The sequence below is a fragment of the Carassius auratus genome, chromosome 1 (assembly GCF_003368295.1).
Source record: "Carassius auratus strain Wakin chromosome 1, ASM336829v1, whole genome shotgun sequence".
Classification (NCBI taxonomy): domain Eukaryota; kingdom Metazoa; phylum Chordata; class Actinopteri; order Cypriniformes; family Cyprinidae; genus Carassius; species Carassius auratus.
In genome coordinates this window covers 5,453,611-5,475,278 of record NC_039243.1, presented here as the reverse complement: position 1 = coordinate 5,475,278, position 21,668 = coordinate 5,453,611, and the positions used below count along the sequence as shown (strand labels likewise).

Below are 21,668 nucleotides of genomic sequence, written 5' to 3'. Positions count from 1 at the left end.
TCAAAACGCACGTTTATTTAAATGCAATGTGGGCGTTTTACAACGATCCTTTACTAGGTGGCTTATTCGTTCGAATGACCACACCTAACCCCACCCCTAAACCTAACCCTCACAGAAATCATGCTAAATTATGATTTATTGAGCATATACATTTTCGTGCACGTCCCTTCCCTGGGATCGAACCCATGATAGCATGATTACATATCAAAGTATAACGCAATAATCTACTAACTGAGCTACACGAAACGCAAACCAGAGGGCAAATAAAAGAGTACAAAACATTAATATGAAAACGACCTTTTGCCGATAGGGGCGCAATTGTAGTATATGCTCTGATGGGTCGTATTTCAGGGATTTGGACAAACGACCTATACAAGCGTATTGGTTGGAGGACAGGTTGGTTTTTAAGTGTGGCTTAAGTGTCCAGGGCCATTATATGCCATTTTGTCTGACTCCAGATATCTTTTCTGCCTGCCTTCTTATTATACAGATCTATTCTTGTAGTTGAGCAGTGCACTGGTGCTTTACTCTCAGTTACTGAACTGTATGTAAATGTCAGGGCAGCTTCAAATACTACAAGAGATCTCAGTGATTCAGGCTGCTCACCATATTGCTGAAACAATTGGCTATAGCATTAAATGTGTTTCCTGGTGGACTAAAGCCTGTTTTACATGAAGACTTGCATTATTCTTTGAGCTGAAGAAGGATTTCATCATTCATTTTCTTTCCCAGAGTACTCTTCTGTTTGAATGGTTCTTCACCCTTTTATCTTTTTTTTTTTTCTGTCCACATGCAGAATTTTATTAAAGCTAGTATCAGGCCTGCATGTTAGTGGGCTCAAGAGTTTGATAAGCGTAGCCGTAAGGAACAGATCCAAAGTTTAACAATGTGGTCATTTATGCTGGCCTTTGAAGTGTATTACTTCAAAATACGCATGCATTTGAAGAATTTCACAAAACAATATGTAATGGCTGGTTTCATCATTTTCATCCTAAAATGATGTGTGACTGTTTGTAAAGTAATATCTTTTTGTGCTTTAACATTCAAAACATTCAAATGTTAACATTTTGACTCAAAATATGCGCTACCATATGATTGAGGTGCTTTCAGAGGGTTAATATATATTTTGCAACACTTGTCATTGGAACTTCTGATAGAATCAATTAACTCTTCCCCCAAAATGATTGGCGCTTTTTCAAAAGGCTTTGAGTTTATATAGGTATGAATTCTTTCTTGAAACATAAATAGATTGTAAGTTTATGAGTCTATTTTTTTCCCCGCTCTAGGCATGAATTTCCTCTCTCTTTCCCGTCTCTAATTTTCCTGGAGGAATTTGACTGACCTAGTTAGCACAGTCTCGTGTACCTCAGGAATCTTATAAAGGATATTTACAGTGCTGTAGATAGAATCAGCATGATATGATTAAGTAATGAAGAGATTAATTATTTGGGTGTCAAGGAGGAAGCCTGATGCATCATTTAATTGTGTTTTATGAAGAGATGAAGAGAAGATCTGAGGATTTGTGCATTTTTAGGTTGTTTTAGGCTGATTTATTGAGCAGTTTATGTAATGGGTAATTTAATAATGGTTCTGATTCAGATTACATGTGGACTTTTGTTGTGTTGATTTGATGGAGTCTTTTTTTATGCATGAAAAATATAATTACTCCAACATTTGTTTTTGCTGGCAATGAATCTTTCCAACACAACTATATGACATGTTTTTGAGAAGATGATTGTGGCATACTATACTTCATCTAAAAGTATAAAAGAAAAGTTTAAAAGAAAATGGTAATGAATGAAATCGTGACCAATGATCTGATATATGCTATTTAATCTTACATATTAACCTAAGAATTCTCAGTGCATTTTATGTTTTACTTTTTTTACTATAAGGCATTCTTCAGCCAGATATGTGTTTAAGTTTTACTAAATTGCATTGCACAGTCTGAAATGTTGTGTAATAAATAGGCTTTCAGAAGATTAACAGGGTTTACAGTTTTGCAATTTAATTTAACGAGCCTTGTGCTCAAGATTTTGAAAGTACATCTTAGAAAGAGAAATCAAAGCAATCTACGAACATTTTGGCTGCTAGTTATTTACTGATAAAAAATAAATACAAAAAGCATGGCAACAGGACCGAAATTTTAGCCCCCTGCTGACAAATGACAATTTAAAAAGATCATTAATATTATTTATTCATTAATTTATAATTATTATTATTATTTTTTTTTTGTACAGGTGATTCTCATGCTGACCAAGCTATATGACTTCAATCTGGGCAGTGTCACAGAGAGCTCCTTATGGAGGTAAGAATACTGTTCATTTTTTCCGATAATTATTCAAGGCTTCAATCTTTATCTGTACACACAACAGGGAAATGTATCACAAGCATGTTATCTGATATTCCTTTGTGACTATTTGTTCTCATCTTGTTAAAGTTTTTAAGCAAGTAGAGTTTTATGTTTAAGTCTCTGGAGTTAAATTTGTTTTAGCAGCTTGAAAGTATGTTCACGTGCAATGTTCACCATTCTTCCAAATATCTTCTTTGTAAATTCTGTCACTATTGACTCATCCTCGTGCCATTCCAAACCTGAATGGATATCTTTCTTCTGTGGAACTCAGAAGAAGATATTTGGAGAATGTTGGTTTGGCTTCCATAGTAAGGACAAAAATTCAGTTGAATTCAATGGGACCCAAAAAAACACCACTCTTCAAAATATATTCTTTTGTGAAGATTCTTTCATAATTAACTCACCCTTCATGTTGTTCCAAACCACAGATTAATTTATGATGTTGAGTACATTTTTTAACTTTAATTTTTTTTGGATGAGCTATTTCTTAACTTCCATTCATCTAAAGCTCTACTCTACATTAAACAAATGGTGAAACTGGCCTCAGATCACCAGATCTGGCAGCTTCTACCAGCAGCAGATTGGAGTGGTGATGCTTAGCAGACTGTGTGGCCCTTTAGCTTGGAAAGATGGAGCTTCCATCGGAAATGCTATGGCCAAACACACCGTAATACAACAGGACAGGAAGAGATCCAGCTGAGCTCATGACAAAAAAATAAAAAAATAAAACAAATGATATATATATGATATGATATGTTCAGCAATCTCTTACTGTCAGACAATGCTGTTCTGTGGACCCAGCATTTCAGTAATGAAGTTAGTGACCCTGCATAAAATATGCTGGTAACCAGAGGGTGATTTATCACATGGCAGTATGGAGTGTAGTTACCTATCCAATCATTTTAGATGAATGGGAACTGATAATTAGATTTCTAGATGATGTCTGTCCTTTGTGTGAGTTTGTGTGTGAGTGAGTGTTCTGCAGTGATGTCTGACCTGTGTTTGTGTGTGTGTGTGTGTGTGTGTGTGTGTGTGTGTCTGATCTGCAGTTAATCATATAAGAGTTCATCTATATATATATATATATATATATATATATATATATATATATATATATATATATATATATATATATATATATATATATATATCATAAAGAAAAAAATGGGTTGTTTTTACATGTAAACTAAGATTGAAACACATCTATGTCAAACAGTACCCTTAACGTTTAAAATTTGCGTTGGTAAGATGTTTTAATAAATGAAATTTTTTTTCTTGTTGTTGTTTGTTGTTGTTTTTTTTTTTTTGCAAGGGTATATTAAATTGACTAAATAAAATTAAAAAAAATAAATACAACTGTTCTTTTGAAGTTTCTACTCAAAGAATCCTATAAAAAAATATCACAATTTCCACAAAAATAACAGCACAGCTGTTTTCATTATTAATAATATAACAAATGTTTCTTGTTGAAAAAACAGCTTTGCCATCACATAAATAAATTACATTTTAAATGTTATTAAAACAGAATGGTTATTGCTTTATTTTTAATCAAATAAATGCAGCCTTGTTGAGCATAAAATACTTCTTTTAAACAGTATATGGGGAAGTCGTGGCCTAGTTGTTAGAGAGTTTGACTCTTAACCCTAGGGTTGTGGGTTCGAATCTCGGGCAAGCAATACCACGACTTAGGTGCCCTTGAGCAAGGCATCAAACCACCAACTGCTCCCCGGGCGCTGCAGCATAAATGGCTGCCCAATGCTCTGGGTGTGTGTTAACTGTGTGTGTGTGTGTGTGTGTGTGTGTGTGTGTGTGTGTGTGTGTGTGTGTGTGTGTGTGTGTGTGTGTGTGTGTTCACTGCTGTGTGTGTGCACTTTGGATGGGTTAAGTGCAGAGCATGAATTCTGAGTGTGGGTCACCAGCCTTGGCTGAATGTCACTTCACTTTCACTATATATTCTGGGTAACATAACATTTAACATAACGTGTGCAATGGAGTAAATTAAAAATGTGCATGAGTTTGTGTGGACTTGAATCAGGTAGTCTGTGAATTGCATCACCTTTAAATATTCTGAGGAATTCGATGTGCTTTCTGACTTATACAAGTTATTATGTAAGTCTACAGTATCTGTATATAAGTACTGTACAGTGCAGTATACTGTAAGTGTAAAATTATCTCATGGGAGTTATCAGGTCTAACTGACAGTAATATATTAAGGCCATATTAGAGGCCAAGTGCATCCTATGGTGTTCCTTCAAGATATGTTAAGACAATTATTTCCCCCTCACCCTGGTAGATAAATTCAGGAGTGCATTAATGAATGTAGTCAAATGCCTTCCGTGGCAGATAATTAAACTTTCATGGAAAGTCATAAAGCAGCAAGACACTTCCTATACTGTAGATACTGTAAGCAATTTTTGGAGTAGTATAATATGTATGGTGTATAGTGAAACATTGCAAGTACATGGTCAGCAAAGAAAGTGCTATTTCTACAGAGAATATGTGTAATCATTAAATATTATTATGAAAAAGTACCAGCCTCTAGTACCCTTAAACAAGTTTTAACAAATTCTTGTCATGTCAGCTGGATTGTCCTTGCTCTTTTAATAGAAAAGTTGGTTACAGTCTTTCACCTTAATACAAACAATGTCATGCTTTATGACCTGGCCCTATCAATAAGGAATTAAGTAGTAAGTTTGGGGTGAATAACATCATGTATTCAGTCTTTAGAAACTTGATTCGCCGAAATGAATGACAAATACTTTGGAATTTTCCACAAGCAATTGATAAGGCAACCATATGTCTAGTCTCAACCGAACACAAGTTTCACATTAGCACACAGATGAACATATTAATATTTTATAAAACTCACAACATCTTCACCGCAGCCTATTTTCAAAATATGCCAATATACAACATATAATTTAACAATAAACAACAGGTTGTTAGATATCTTTCATATCTCTCTCTTTCTTTATCACACTGTCCGTATAAGTGCAGATACCGGCAGGATAAAACAACTGAACAAAAAGTGATGTTCATTTCACTAACATCTTTCAATGTGATATTTCAGATATGTAATAAGGCAACTGTCTGTTTCTGGGCTTCTGAAGGTCGTCACATTATTCTGGCACAAAGAGTGCCTCAGTTCTCGCTTAAAACACTTATAATGGCATACTCAAGGTAATTGTTTTGATTTATTTAAAATCTCTCAGAATAGTCACAGAAACTCCATGGACTTGGAATTAATCATTTTAGTTTAAAAGTAGCTATTTATTGTCTTTAAATGGTCTTAGGGTCATGGCCTGAGCTCGATTTCTGGTAAGACATGTGGTAACGTGGATTTTTTTTGGTAGCTACATCGCAGTACAAGTACAGTACAAATTCAACTGACTATTCCGTTGAACCCTTGAGCAAGACCCTTAACCCTAGGTTACTCCAGAAGGGCTGACTGTGTCAACAATCCCCAATGCGTTGTGATCTATAGAGCGAAGCATCAACTACAGTGTTACCGCCATTGGCACATCTCCTGTAGTTCTGTGAAGTGCAGCCAGGAATTACCAGACACATACTGTGTTTGCAATGACAAGTTCAGCTTTGCATCAAGGTTTGAAATGGGTTTAGATCATTAATGAGGACTGGTTAATTTATAATTTGCAGCTTAAAGGGTCAGTTCACCCAAAAATCTAAATTATGTCATTAATAACTGACCCTCATGTTGTTCCAAACCCGTAAGACCTCCGTGCATCTTCGGAACACAGTTTAAGATATTTTAGATTTAGTTACAACGTTACGTTGTGGCAAGGGAGAACACAGGAGTCTCAAACTTCAATTGAATAGAGTTAGATACTGAAAACGCAGGGTACATGCAATTCAGGAGCAAAATCAATCAACTAATAACAAGGTTGACTGGACAAGGAATGAACGAACAAATATACACAGGACAATTTACTAAACAGGTGTTTAGAATAATCAATCAACTCAACAAGAACATAAAAAAGGACATGGGTAAAACATGGAAAATCAAGTCCACAACACTGACAGGGACCTTACTGGAAAGTGTTACCAGGATTAATAGAAGTTTCTTGCCAAGTACGTAGCAAACTTGTCATTTTGTGTTGCATTGAAGCGGTGCACTGAAGCTTGCGAAAGGGCCTTTGTGTGCTGGAAGTTGCTTGGATAAAAGAGCTAAATGACTGTTTCTGTTCTGTTTACAAAGCTGAGAACTTTAATTTAATCTCAGTGGACCTTCCTGAGTCTAGAAAATGACATATATTTAGAAATGCTAGATATAGTACCAGAACAGCAAAGCTGTATTCTCTGATATGATGTGTTTGTTTATGTAGATATCAGGGAAATGGCTGTTGTTCCCCTAACAGTCAACAGAGGGCATCCTCTCTGGAATTCCCTGTTTATCAGAAACTTGTTCCCGTAGTTACCACACACCTGTGTTGCATTTAGAACTCATTAGTCGACCGTTAAACGCTCCCTTTGTTTCAAAGGTCATTTGTGAAGTCTTATCTGTAGGATTAATGCGATCCTGACCAGCTGTCTTTGTGTATCCTGTTTTATGCTCCTGTTATTGGATGTTGTTGTGCTGACCTAGTCTGTCTCTTGGATTTTATTCTCATGTTGTTGCACCAATATATCGGCCTATTATTGATCTGATGACAAAAAGAAAATAAAATGTATTTCTTTTTTTACTATTTGGCCTGTTGTTTTTAGTTGAAATTAGTATTATATCATCTAGACACTGCTAAGCTTCTACTATACAGCCCTCCTTTAAAACTGCAAGTTGAAAAGGAAAAGTCACTTAGCAAAGTCTTGAAAGAAACTGAACAGTATTTACTGTGTAATGATTTTTACCTCCGATTTTTACAGCAATATCTGAACTGTCCTGCGTGCATTCGCATCCTGTTCTTCAGCATGCGTGTGAGGCGTATTCTTCTCGCTTAATGGTGAATCGCAGACTTATAAGTGCATTACCGACACCTAAAGTATCTCTCAGATGGCCCATTGACACTGTACCTACAATCTCAATTATGAGTGTCAATGGTCCAATTGAGAGATAGATGGCGGTAATGGACTTTGTAATGGGCTAACATGCTCAGGACAGTTCAGACATTGTGTTGAAAATCATCAGAGGTAAAAAACAAACAAAAACAAAACAAATACTGTCTAGTTTTTTGCACAGATTACTGTATTTTCCGGACTATAAGTCACACTTTTTTCATACTTTGTCTGGTGCTGCGACTCATAGTCAGGTGCGACTTATTTATCAAAATTAATTTGACATGAACCAAGAGAAATGAACCAAGAGAAATGAACCAAGAGACATGAACCAAGAGACATGAATCAAGAGAAAACATTACCGTCTACAGCCACGAGAGGGCGCTCTATGCTGCTCAGTGCTCCTGTAGTCTACACTGAAGACACAGAGCACCCTCTCGTGGCTGGAGACGGTAATGTTTTCTCTTGGTTCTAAATAAATGCTACTTATAGTCTAGTGCGACTTATATATGTTTTTCATTTTCCTCATCATGACGTATTTTTGGACTAATGCGACTTATAGTCCGAAAAATACGGTAATGGTTTTGTGTCTTTACACATCAGTGTATTGTCACAAGCTGCAGGGTTTAATTTGGTTTTGTTTGTGTATGTTTTTTGACTCTCAAAGCTGTCATTCCCATCCACTTACATTATATGACTGACAGACCGCAATGGTTTGAGTTAAAAATCTCCATTTGTGAAAGTGACGTGACACGTGGCCAAGTAAGCTGACCCATATTCAGAATTAGTGCTCGGCATTTATACCATCCAAAGTGCACACGCAGCATTGAACACACACACATGGAGAAGTCAGCAATCATTTTTGTTGTGGCACCCAAGGGAGCAGGTGGGGATTCAGTGCCTTGCTCAAAGCAATCTCAGTCGTGGTATCGAAGGTGGGAGAGAGCACTGTAGATTCACTCCCCCCACCTACAATCCCAGCTGGCACGAGACTCAAACCCACAACCTTTGGCTTATAAGTCTGTCTCTCTAACCATTAGGCCATGACTTCCCCACTACTGTGTTCTACTGAAGAAACAAAGTCACCTACATCTTGGATGAACTATCCCTTTAACATTAAAACTTCACATTGAGTGATGACAGATTCTCAAGATAAAACTCTCCTTGTGTATTTCATCGGCTTTGACTGATGGTCTCTTTTCTTGAACTTCCACATACTGTAAGTTTAATTAAAAGCTGGAATTTTGTGTAAATACCAATGAGTATGAGGATGATGGACTACTTACAGAAATTATTTTGAAAGTAATCTAAATATTTGCTGATTTAAAAAGTATAACATTCTCTATCAACAAGATCTGATGATAAATGAGTTATAGTACTAACTATATTACTACGGTGAAACTTATAAGAATTAATATCTGAAAAAAAAATGTACCAAAACATTTAATTAAAGTACACTTTAACACACTGTTGAAATACATTTTAAATATGCTAAATAGATTTTTATTATTATTATTATTACAAATATAATCATATTATAGTATAAATGTAATGCCATTAAAATATATTTTAGTTAATTAAAATGTTATATTACATACAATTTAAAGGCATAGTTCACCCAAAAATGAAAATTACCTTTTACGATTTACTCACCCTCAAGCCATCCTAGGTGTCTATGACTTTCTTCTTTCAGATGAATCCAATAAAAGTTGAGACTGGTTTTCCTTTGCTGTAAACAAAACTTGGTTTTCGCAGGGCTAGCATATTCTCACTGGACCTGTCGCTACGCCTGCATCCTACATCACACACTGAAATGCCACTCTCTCATGAATGTGCATACAAAGCTAGAGAATAAGGTTTATAAATGCATCGATTTGCTTCAAAATGTCTTTATTAACCCCTCAGAGTAATGTGGACCACTTTTTATGATGGATGGATGCACTTTTTTGGGCTTCAAATGCTCGACCACCATTCACTGCCATTATAAAGCTAAGAAGAGTCAGGATTTATTTTGAAATCACTTAATTTGTGTTTGTCTCAAAGGAGAACGTCATATGCAGCAAGGATAGCTTGAGAGTGAGTAAATCATGGGGTAATTTTCATTTTCGGGTGAACAATGCCTTTAACCATATTTCAGATACAACAGAGGCAATTATGAAAGCACATGCAAAGGTGTCTTTAAGTCCCACTTACTGTAGATGGCTCAGAAAAAAACAAATTTATTTAAGTTATAGTAAATGTGAACTCAATTACAAATAATATGCTTTTAGGTTTGCACTTCTTATTCACAAAGATATTTTTTTATGAAAATGCCATGTCAGAGATGATCATAAGACCAGGCAGTACATCCATCTCTTTTTGAAGGTACTGTAAAGGGTCACGGCACTGCATAACTACAACAAATTGCTGTAACATTTCTTAAACCTGTAATTACCTTCCTTATATCAAATTAGGAACTTAAGAAATGCAGTGCTTCCGTGAATAAGCTACAGTTCCATACTCACTACAGCCTTGTTTAAAGTGCAGAGTGGGTCTTTAATTACAACAGCTGATTCCCCAAGTTCTCATTTAAGCCTCTGATTACATTTCAGGTCAACAGATTACGGAACCACTTACGAGAAACTCAATGAAAAAGTGGGCGTAAAGACCATTCTCAGCTATCTATATGTCAGCCCCAACAACAAGCGCAAGGTAAGATTTATGGCGTCCGTTTTTTCCGTCTGGTACACCTACGCATTGTTAGTCTTCATGATGTCTCTTTTACGGAGGTGTCAAAACATTTTTCAAGGTGATTATGCTTATGTGCATGCACAGCTCAAACCCCCTTGCTCATTTATGACCGCTAACAGCATTGGAAGGATTTCACAGGTCTTCTTCTTGGCTCAGTGCTCTGTTGGCTAATTTATCCTCTGGTAGTATTTATGAACCTTTTCTGCTTTTTATGAGATCAATGCATTTTAAAGATTCACTGACTACAGCATCTAATTTCCACTTTGAGACATAGAAGCATTCAAAGCAAAACATATACATATCATTAATATTGATAAGGCTGTAATTGATATTTATTTATTTATTTTTTCTACCTTGAGGGCTAATGAATTATGAACCGGATGAAAAGAGATTCATAAATTGCTAGTGTTTTAATCAAAGGCATGGCAAGGAGGCTTGTATTTATGGCTTGAGGCTTGGGAGTTTGCTTTGACAGTGCAAGCTATCTTTATCTGTCCTCCTTTTTTAAAACCTCTTTTCCTCCCCTTTCACACTTTTCTTTTATCAAGTAGAGTCATTTATTGCTTAATGGTGGTTTTTAGTCAACTAATTATGGCCCGTAATGAAGATGGATTGCACATCTAGTAGTTAACATTAAGATGTGCTTAGCTACATGCTCTGTAAGAAGTGTGTGCATTTGTGTGAAACTTAAGGATTTATTTTTGTGTGTGTGTGTGTGTGTAAATAATTTGTATTATATAAATTTGAATGATTCCCTATGATTTTATATTTTTTTTGTTTTCCCATTTTTTATATCTACATTTTTTATTTATTATTTTATTTATTTATTTAGTTATTTATTTATTTTTTCTGGCTTTGTACATAGCGCAAAAAAAAAACAAAAAAAAAAAAAAAAAAACTTGAGAAATCGGACTTCAAAGATATGTAATATAAATAAAAGTTTTTTTTTTTTTTATATTAATAAATTATAAATTGTGTGTATATATTGGACAATTTAGTGAGGAAAAAAATAAAAAATAAATGATAATAGTAAAATAAAATAAATCTCAAAATGGATAATTCCTGATTTTTTTTCTGTAGTGTCTTGCCTTAGAGCATGCCAGCTAAAATGTACTGTAATCAAATTAGTTGTGCCACTACTTTTGGTTAATTACTGCCCAACACTGCTGCTCAGTCTTGTTCACTTCACTATTCGGTTAAGATGCCGGAACTGTGGCAATCATAACGTAATAATCTGGGGTGTTTCTCTAACAGATCAATTTTGTGTTGCCTGCAGTTGTGGCTGCTTATTTAAGGATTCATATTTCCCAGCAGTTCTGAAGATTTTTATTTTTTGGCAGATTTAATTACTTTGTGTCTAGATGGCATTTCTACCACCAACAGGCACACAAATGTCATCAAAATCTGCTCAACACTATACTGTATTGTTCATCCACTCTGAAAGCCAAAGGATAATCATTGTCTTCTGTAAAGTAGCAAACTTGTACACCAGAGGGGGGGAGATGAACCCACAGGAGATGTTTCTTCCTCTTGTTGCATCTAAGTGCTTCATTTTCCAGCTAGTAATGAAGACGCAACCCAAGCTCACAGAAATAGCTCCTATCTCTTCCAATGGCATTATAAAACCAGGTCTGGGTCATAATTAAAGGCTCTACTATAAACATAATAAGAGCTTTGGGTCTAATACAATAACATCCATTTTTGTGCTTTTACATTAACATGTAATGTGGGACGGCTATTTATAAAAAAACAAGCAGTGATTATGATTGATTGTGAACAGCACATCACAAAGAGCCATAATGAATATAGGGAGTACTGGATAGTAGAGCTTTATTAACCCATTAATGCTAGTTGATGGTGTTCTTGATGATGCAGTGAAACATATTCAACCTAAAGGTTATGGCTTTGAGTCTCTTACTGGCAGGAATGACCAGCACTCTCTTCCACCCTCGATACTAGGAGTGAGGTAAAACCCTTGAGCAAGGCATTAAAACCCAAAAGCTCCTTGGATGCCACAGCAAAAATGGCTGCCCACTACACTGGCTGTGTATTCACGGTTTGTGTGTGTGTGTGTGTGTGTGTGTGTGTGTTCTATACTCACAACTGTGTGTGTGCACTTGGATGGGTTAAACAAATTCAGAGTATGGGACAATATACTTGGACATACTTCACTTTCGCTTTTCCTGTCAGAACATTAGGAAATTTGGCTAAATTAATATGACTCCAAAATGACAAAAGTAACAAATATGACAGAAGCAGTAACTTCCTACACTTCTGCTGGATACTGATAATTATTTTTATGTTATAGTAATAAACTGAATATAGTAAATTCTCTCTCTCTCTCTGTCTGTCTGTCTGTCTGAAGTGTTTTCTAATAATGTATCTTAAGGCAAAAAAAAAAAAAAAAAAAAAAAAAAAAAAAAATATATATATATATATATATATATATATATATATATATATATATATATATATATATATATATATATATATATATATATATATATATATATAATTATAATATTAGTGCATTTTTCTTATTTTACAAATTATCTGCCAATAGAGTAAGAAAAATACGGCAGTGGCTATTTAAACTAAGTGGAATTAGCATACTTTCTTAGCGATAGATCCTATTTACAGTAGGCTAAGTGCAAGTAGCTTTAGATGCTGTTTACAGAAAAAAAATGCACAGCAAAAATCATGATATATTCTAATTACCATGTAAAAGTAGCAGTTGTTTGCAACAGGCTAAGTGTAAATAATAATTAGATGCTTGTTATACTTTATTCTGGCAGATACATTTGCACCTGTATTGTTATACATTAACAGGATGCAATAATAACAGATTCTAAATGATTATATTTATTACAATAATAAATAGCTGTATCATTATTAAACATTTGTTAGGCACTTTACTTCCACTTTTAGAACATTTTGTTATAATGTGACTTGTGATGGGAAAAGTGAGAAGAACGAGCTCTGCAAAAGCCAGACTCTAACCCAATCAATCGCATTACAAACTAGTTTTCTGTGCCCAAAACTTTACCGCCTACACCATTGAAGCCGTTATTCACATGTGTCGTATTTAACCTTATGTCTCGATGGAGGGCGGAGCTACAGTAGATTTGCACTAAGTAATAAACACTCAGAATAATCTTGTTTTCCATTTGCATTAAGATTATTTTTATTAACACATTGACATATAATTTTACTTAAGTAAAATGCACTTAACCCCCCCCCAGGAAACAAGAAAAATATAGAAAATCAATATTTATTTTGAATCTGTTTATATTTGTACTTGGGGGAAAAAAAAGCAGAAGAAAAAAACACTTAGTAAGAAGAGCATATTTCCAGCGTGCATCAATTAAGTGTTTAAAAGGGGGAGGAGACCGAAAGAAACTCTGGGTTTACCGAAGAAAACCTGCTCCTGACCAGGTTAGGTTCATAGAGTAAGTTAATACGGTAACTGACTCTGAGTATAAGTTAGCTCTCTTTCAGAAACGGGATTGACTTACCCTACTTTCTCGGGTTTGACAAACCTCCCATTCTGAAACAGAAAACCTAGAGTTTCCCTCATTTCAGGGTTAACATACTCAGAGTTTTCACTTAACCTCCTTTGTGAAATGAGCCCCTGGTGTAATATGTAGTAAACATTTATTTAAATTATAATATAATTTCACAGCAATGCTATATTTATAATCAAGAAAATGCAGCCTTTGTGAGCATAAAAGACTTGTTTCAAAAACATAAAAAAATCTTACCGACCTCAGACTTTTGAACAGTAGTGTATGTATATTTACTTTTCCCTTATTTATCTGTTTGTTGGGATATTATAAACACGTCTTCAAATGTCATTTTAACATATTTTAGCAAAAATGCTAAATAAATATCTTCTGGCATGGTAAAAAAAAAAAAAAAAAAAAAAAAAAAAAAATTCAAATGGATGTGATCCATGCCTTTTAAAACTTCACTCTGCAAACCACAAAGTGTTCTACAATATCCAAAATGCAGAATTAACAGCTGTAAATCATTAAATATACTAGTTTTTGTGTCTCATTTGTGTTCTCTTTCACTGACAGTCTCTAACCCGTAGCTGACCGCTGCTGATCTCAGGGCTTTGGCACTGCCACCGTTTCATTTTCCTCTCCACTGTCTACAATCTGCTGTGGTTGCACTTTCTGCTGTGCGCCTTTCCCCGTGGCACTCACTGTTTAAAACAACCGCACGGTGGTTTGGCTTCTACCTCACGAGTCTAATTATCCACCATCCTTTAATGATTTTAGAGAAATATTTTAGCCCAATATGACAGTCAGTTTTACAGGGTAAATTCATTTTCTCCATCTCATTACACTCTGACTTCATATAATCTTTGCTATAGCACTGTATGACTTACAAAACATAAATTAGCAGGAACACTTTTCCCCTGGAACGGATTTTGCCATATTTTGGTATTTGTTGAAGCCTCAAATTCCATTTGTCACACCCTGTAATGCGCTCCTAAAAGCCACTCAAATTTTCCACACTGAGAAATTTCTTTGTGAAATGTATAATAAAATTAAATCGTTCACCCGTAGAGCACAGGCTATTTCAGGACAGCAATCATCTCGAGTAAATTTCATATTCACAACAAAGCTTTTTCGGCTTTGCTCATTTTTCTCATTTAAAATGTCTGCTTGCTTTTTCCCCGCACCCACCGCCTTGAACAAATTATCCACATGACATTTCACCACCGAAACCACAAGCTCCACATCCGATTATTTATCCTCCAAAAATATTCAGTCTAGCCCAGATTTAGACCATGGCCCATCACTTGGATGCGAGTTAGACTCAAATCAATCATTGCTTAGAAAAACATTTTTCTTGATTGATGTGACTGTATCCTAAGAGTCATTTCTTTGCAGCATAAACTTTGCTAGATTAAATGTCTGTCAAAAGCCATTCTAATAATCTGTGTTCTCACCGTAACTTCAATTATGTATTGAGTAACAACTTCCATTCATACTGTGCACTAAGTGTACATGCATCATGCTAGTGAACTGTATACTCACAGTAAGTTTTATATCATATCAGTCGTATAAAAAATCCAGGCACCACAAATTGACTATTGAGTCATCCAACCACATCATGCCAGTCTGTTCAAAGCCGTTGTAATATAGCACACTTTTATGATCCTTTATGGTGCCCTTTTTGAGACTCACAAACACCAGTCACCATTAATTGTGCAGTATATTGTTCAACTCCTTTTGTGCTCCACAGAAGAAAAAAGGACATAGAGGTTTGGATCTCACAAGGATAGCAAAACCAAGCTACACAAAGTCATACAGAGATGAAAACCCACTATTAAATAATGAATGGCAAAAATGTTTTGACAGTCTGTTCTCCTCTAGTAACCCCAGTCTGTAATTAACACAAGGGAACTTTCTTTCAGATAAGAGCGAGTGAACTGTCTCTTTACAAAGCGAATAACAATAAATACATAAATTCTTCATTTAATTTAACGTCTCTCTGTTGGCTCGCAAACCCCCTATTTTGCTCTGTCATATGAACCCCACTTGAAGTTTACCATCATACTGTACGAGTGTGTGGCTGTGTGTACTTGTGTGCATGCGTGTATGTTTAACACTGTCTGTGCTTTATGAGTATGAAATTACAATAACTAGCAGGTAAACAGGTTTCGTACTCCATCCCTAAGGACATCTCATGCACTTTCATGTTCAAGGACCTGTTTTCATAATTTCTGCATCTCACAAAAAGGCAGATTTAAAAAATGTAAAAAAAATCTGCATTAAACACCCACTTGTCAGAAGTAGACCACACACATGGCCTGCTGGGATGCAAAGTGGTGAAATTAGTGTCATTATACAGTACACTCACATTATGGTTCATAATTGGCATCCGTGGTTCCATGTAGAACGTCCATGGGGTCTTTCCATTCCACAAAAGGTTCTTTAGATCATTAAAATGTTCTTCACATTAAGCAAAAGAATAAATAAATAAAAAAACAATATATATATATATATATATATATATATATATATATATATATATATATATATATATATATATATATATATATATATATATATTTTTTTTTTTTTTTTTTATTATCATTTATTTTTTTTTATTTTTTTTTTATTTTTTTTTACAGTTTACTGAAAGGTTATTTGGAAACAAATTAATGTTATATTGCATTGTTGAAAAAAAAAAAATAAATAAAAAACATTTTGCCTTTATTTGAAATAATCTAGTGTGCATTGTATTTTAATATAACAAGAGTGTCTGTGTCTCTTAGCATATCAACACAGCTATAGCCTCGTAAACTGAATAAATACTGTAAATCCTTGAAGAACCTAGCAGCCGCTCTCAAATGAGACACATACGGCGGCTTTTTTTTGATAGGTGCTTATCTATCTTTATTTCATGACTCACTTTGTGAGAACTGAATCTGTAGCAGTTTTTGTGTGCCGATGAAGTGAAAAGGAAAGAAGCTAGGCTTAATGAGTGAGCTTTTCAGTCGGTTTCTGAGGTGATGTGGGCAGTTGTGATGGAATGAGCTCTGCAGGGGAAACACTCACTGATGGGGCGGAAGCAAACGGCCTAACTGAGAAAGAAATAAAGATGAACATCTGTAAGCCCTCAGGCATCATTTCAAAATGCCTGCAATGAGGAGAGAGAGAACAGAGAGGTGATTAAAACAGGGTTGAGAGAGAGAGACATACTCTTGCATAAAAAAGACAAAATAACTTTGGGAAAAGGTTTTCCTTTTTTAAGGTTTAATTTATTATTTATTTTAATAATGAGGATAATCACTATGCATTCTTTGTAATGAAGATCAAATTCTTAGAACAGCTTTATTTTATCATAGTTCTTAGTATTATTGGTAACATTGTAGTGGCAATGCAATGTTTCATATTATATTATATTATATTATATTATATTATATTATATTATATTATATTATATTATATTATATTATATTATATTATTTAATAAAATTATATAATTGTTGTTTCATTTCTTCTGTAGAATTTTTTTTTTATTAGTTTTTATTTTATTTTTTTTAATTATTATTTTTTGCATACGATGAAAGTCAAATGGATCCAGTGTCATTTTAGACCTCATTGACAGTACAAACAGAATATAACAATTCCTCACAAAAAATTATTTTCTTCAGAAGAAAGACAATCATACAATTTGTAGGGTCAAGATGGCGAACTATCCCTTTAAATCATGCTAAAATGTACTTGTTTTGCCAGCTTGTTTTTTTGATTGCTTTAACACGGTCAACTGATTCACCGAACATTAAATAATTATGAGTGGCCACTCAGTGCCATGTTTTTAGCCAAAATGTGTTAAAGTACCCCCTCTCGTCTATATTCCCTTCCACGTTCCTACAACCATTTCTTTTTAGCTTGGCTCTTCGGCAGACTCTCAATCACACACGAGACCTTTGCTTCGTTTGCTCAGGCTCTCATCTGACATTTCTCATTCTCATATGAAGACTTCACATTTTCCCCTCGTCGGTGGAAGGCACTGCATCCCTGACCTTTCTCTTCCCAAAGCTTTAATTAGGCTCAGCTTGCCTGACCAGCTCTCCGGTTCACCCTCAGTTTGGCTTTACTCCCCTCACCCCGCTGACAAGCTCGTATGTGTCTTTGGGAAGATAATTGCCAGATAACAGGGGTTGATCTTTTTGAGGAAAGAATTGTACTCATGTCTTTATGTAGAGGGGGTGAATAAAAGGATATTCGCATACAAAGAGAATAAGAGATGAAAAACTTTGAAAGTACATTATAGGCGAAAATCTAAAGGGTTCCAGCATGAAAGATTAATGCTGTCTTTCGGCCTTGACATTTGTTTCTTCATTATGAGAGGAGGACCTTTTCCATTATGTAATATCACTTATTGTTAATTGATCATTTACAATTTTGCACCACATTCTTAAAAATAAAGGTTCCATAAGGGGGTTTTGCAGCAATGCCATAGATGAACAGTTTTTGGTTCCTTAAAGATTCCTTTGACGAGCAGTTCTTAATTGCACCCAAAAATGAAACTTCCGTGATTGTTACTCACCCTCATGTTGTTTCAAACTTACTTTCTTCTGTTATACACATATTTTGAAGAATTTTGGTAACCAAACAGTTGCTGGTAACCATTTATTTATTTTTCTACCATGGACGTCAATGTACCTTTGAAATACCTTTATTTTTAAGAGTGTAGTATGTAGTACTGTATACAGTGTAAGTTTAAAGCCAGAGTGTTTCGATAGTTTTCAAGGTATTCCATGCAAGTGCTGGAATGCTTGAGTCGTAATGCGTTTCGCCTGTCGCGTGGCAACCCCATGAGTGCCATCCACTCCCTCAAAGACGAGCCCTAAAACTAAGCCATCAGCACAATCTTTCAGTCAGAGTGAGAGATCGTGCCTCCTGAGAAAGATTTTTAACATTTAGCTGATTTTCTTTGCGTTTTAAATCGTCCTGACCTTCAGCAACAACAGTAAAGTGTGCATACAGTGTCTCAGCCACTATGGAGCTTATTTTGCAATGTTGCGAACTGATGTTTACAGTATGTGGCAAGTGTTTTTCATTGACATTAAAATGGGATGTGCTTTTTCTGTATAGAGCAGTCAGCCGTTGTGTATTTGCATTTGAAATGAAAATGCATTTAGAAAATCTGATCTTATTGCTAGCTGTTCATCCATGCATGTTTTATTTAATTATGTATTTATTTTATTATCTCTCTCTCCCTCTCACTCTCTCTCTCTCTCTCTTTCTCTCTCTCTCTGCCTTCATATTTACATGCAAAAAATTCTATCAACGACCGATGCATAGAATCCAGTTTCTGTTAAATCCAGTGTTAGGAAAAGTTACTTTTAAAAGTAAAGCATTACATTGTGTTACTCCAAGAAAAAAATAAAAATAAAAAAAAACTTAGTTACTTAGTTACCTTTTATGGAACTTAATGCATTGCTTTTTGTCACCAGGGCTGGACTTGGTTATTTGTTTTTGACAACAACAATTATTTTTTGGCAAAAAAGCCAAAGTAATAAGCCCCAGGCTGAAGGAAGTGCCTCTGCCTCTGCACTTACTCCCGAGAGGTGTCAGCAAATTGTGTGAATTGAGTTATTTATTTGAAAAAGTAACTCAGATATTGCATTGTAAATTTAAAAGTAATGTGTTAAGTCATTCTAATCTGGAAATGACATGTGGGTGAGTAAATGGTGGCAACACACACACACTCTCTCTGTCTCCCAAGGAGGCAACATTAAATAACAGTACCTTGGATGTTTTGTGAACACCTTGAGCACTCACCTGGGACCCGACACAGCATTTCACCCTAATTGGTCAGTTTTCCTGTGAGCAAACAATAGCCTTGGTTAATAAGGCAATATGGATGTGTTCACCACCTGCATCCCTAATAAGAGCAGAAAAAAACAACAATACAGCTCTGAGTTCAGGAAGCAGATTTAGTTTTTCAGATCTGTGGCATCAGCAAGGGACAAAAAGAAAAGTGCTCAGTCTTTCCTGTGCTGGATGCATAAAAAAATGCGTCCCACCTGTACACACCTACGAAGACTGCTGCAGAGATTTGTGTGTGCTGATAACATAAACGTAAGCACTGTGAGCCCAAACGACTTGGTTTACACTTTTTTTTTTTTTTTATGATTATGTTTAGTCATCAGAGGAAGATAGAACTGGTGCATTTTGTATGTTTGTGTGCTTAAATAATGACTTTAATGTGACTGTGCAAGCTTGTTTGCACATTTTTATCAAAACTTCATTTTCATCTGATCACAAATTCAGATTAGCATTGATTAACTGTTCTCTACTGGTCAATAAGGTTATAATAGCATTAACCTTCTCTTGAATTGTGTTTTCCTAAGGCAACAGTGTCATTTTTCTTTCGCATTTTGTACTTTAGAAGAAGAAAAAAAAAAAAAAACTTTGCCATGCATTGCATGCAATAATGCAATAATGCAAACATACACTTTTAAATAAAAAAAAAAAAAAATGAATAAATGTTTGTCACTAGGTCTACGCTGATTTAAATTAATTTATTTATTAGATTTTTTATTATTCATTTTTAGAAGCAAAAAATAAAATAAAAAATAGAAAGAAAGAAAAAAGAGGGATGAGAGGATAGTGATTCAATCTGAAAAGCTCCAAAAAGGACATAAGTATTTCAGAAGTAGTCAGTATGACTCATACACTTTATTCAAAGACAAATAAAGTCTTTATGAGGAACAGATTTAAATTGAAGTAGTTGTTCACTGAGAATCCTCCTGGGGGCACAACCCCACACTGAGAAAGTGTGAGAAACATCGACTTAAATAGATGATCACATTTGGAACTAGTTTGAAAATATGAATATTGCCATCTGAATTAAGCAGTAATGGATTTATTCAATATGATTTATATATATATATATATATATATATATATATATATATATATATATATATATATATATATATATATATATATATATATAAATCATATTGAACCACAGTCTCTTGCATCAGTCACTAGTGTGCCTCTTGTGATCAGTGGAGTGAGGTTTACCTGCACAGCACCTACCAGCTGGCCTCCGTTACACTGGCATTTATTTTTAAATATCCATGATAAAATACACAGATGTATTACATGGAAGAAGAAAGAAGACTGGTGTTTTGGCTCAACACGTTTAAATTAGGCCTACAGCACCATATATATCTATATGATGAATTCCAGGCTCAGAAGACCATTTATCCAAGTCAGGTTAGCAGTCACAAAAATAAATAAATAATTGCATTCATGACCGACCTCGTTATAGTCAGGATTTACGGGAGTGAGACAATCCAATTAGTCTGAGATGGAGCCAAAACATGTTCTTAATTTCATTAATATTCTATCAGAGGCTATGTATCTCTGCACAGCGGGACTCAAAGATTCTCCACCACACTCTCTAAGCATTTCTCCAGCAACCTCATCTGCTGCTTCATTAACCTTTGTCTTCCCAGAAACCTCTGCTCTTATGCTTCAAGTCACTGATAGGAGCTTGCCATACAGAATCAGAGGAAAGATACGGTGGTGGATTCTGCAAGGCTGCATGAGTATGGAGACGGGGAAAAGAAGATAAAATTAATTGCGCTTGGCAATGTGGGACTCGGCAAGGCCAACACAAACCATCCGTAATTTGATCTAAAACTGGAATTCCATGTTCTCGAATTATTTGCATTACACTTCATATTGCTGATAAAAGCTTTGTAAAGTAGGTGGGAAAAATACCCAAAATCTGTATTTTATCTTTTAACTACATTTCTTTGGAGCATCCAAAGAGTGTCAAACTAAGATGTTTTACTGTTTGTGTCTTTTCCTGTTCCTTGCATCTGTTTACACACAACTGAAGGTTAAACGACATTGAGCGAGACATGCACACCTCCACGCATCTACGTATTGTATTATCATATATCTGTATCAGGTAAAGAATTGCAGATGGAGAGGCATTATTCCATAACAGCTTCAAAGCATGTGCCAGCTTGTATGACTGATTTGTGTACTTTCTGTTCAGTCTGGTGTATTCTAGCATGATCCGAAGA

At 35.1% G+C, this 21,668-nt stretch overlaps 1 protein-coding gene across 2 annotated transcripts in view; it reads left to right on the top strand.

Annotated features, from left to right (window-relative positions):
- The window catches only part of LOC113042928 (VPS10 domain-containing receptor SorCS1-like), a 142,758-nt gene that overhangs the window by 71,260 nt on the left and 49,830 nt on the right, over window positions 1-21,668 (top strand). For both annotated transcript variants that reach the window (XR_003275653.1, XM_026201986.1), the window contains exons 2-3: window positions 2,241-2,308; window positions 9,952-10,051. Coding sequence is in view for 1 of the 2 variants with exons in the window: in XM_026201986.1 (XP_026057771.1) it covers window positions 2,241-2,308; window positions 9,952-10,051 (168 nt within the window). In the remaining variant the exon portion in view is untranslated. The remainder of the gene's footprint in view (window positions 1-2,240; window positions 2,309-9,951; window positions 10,052-21,668) is intronic.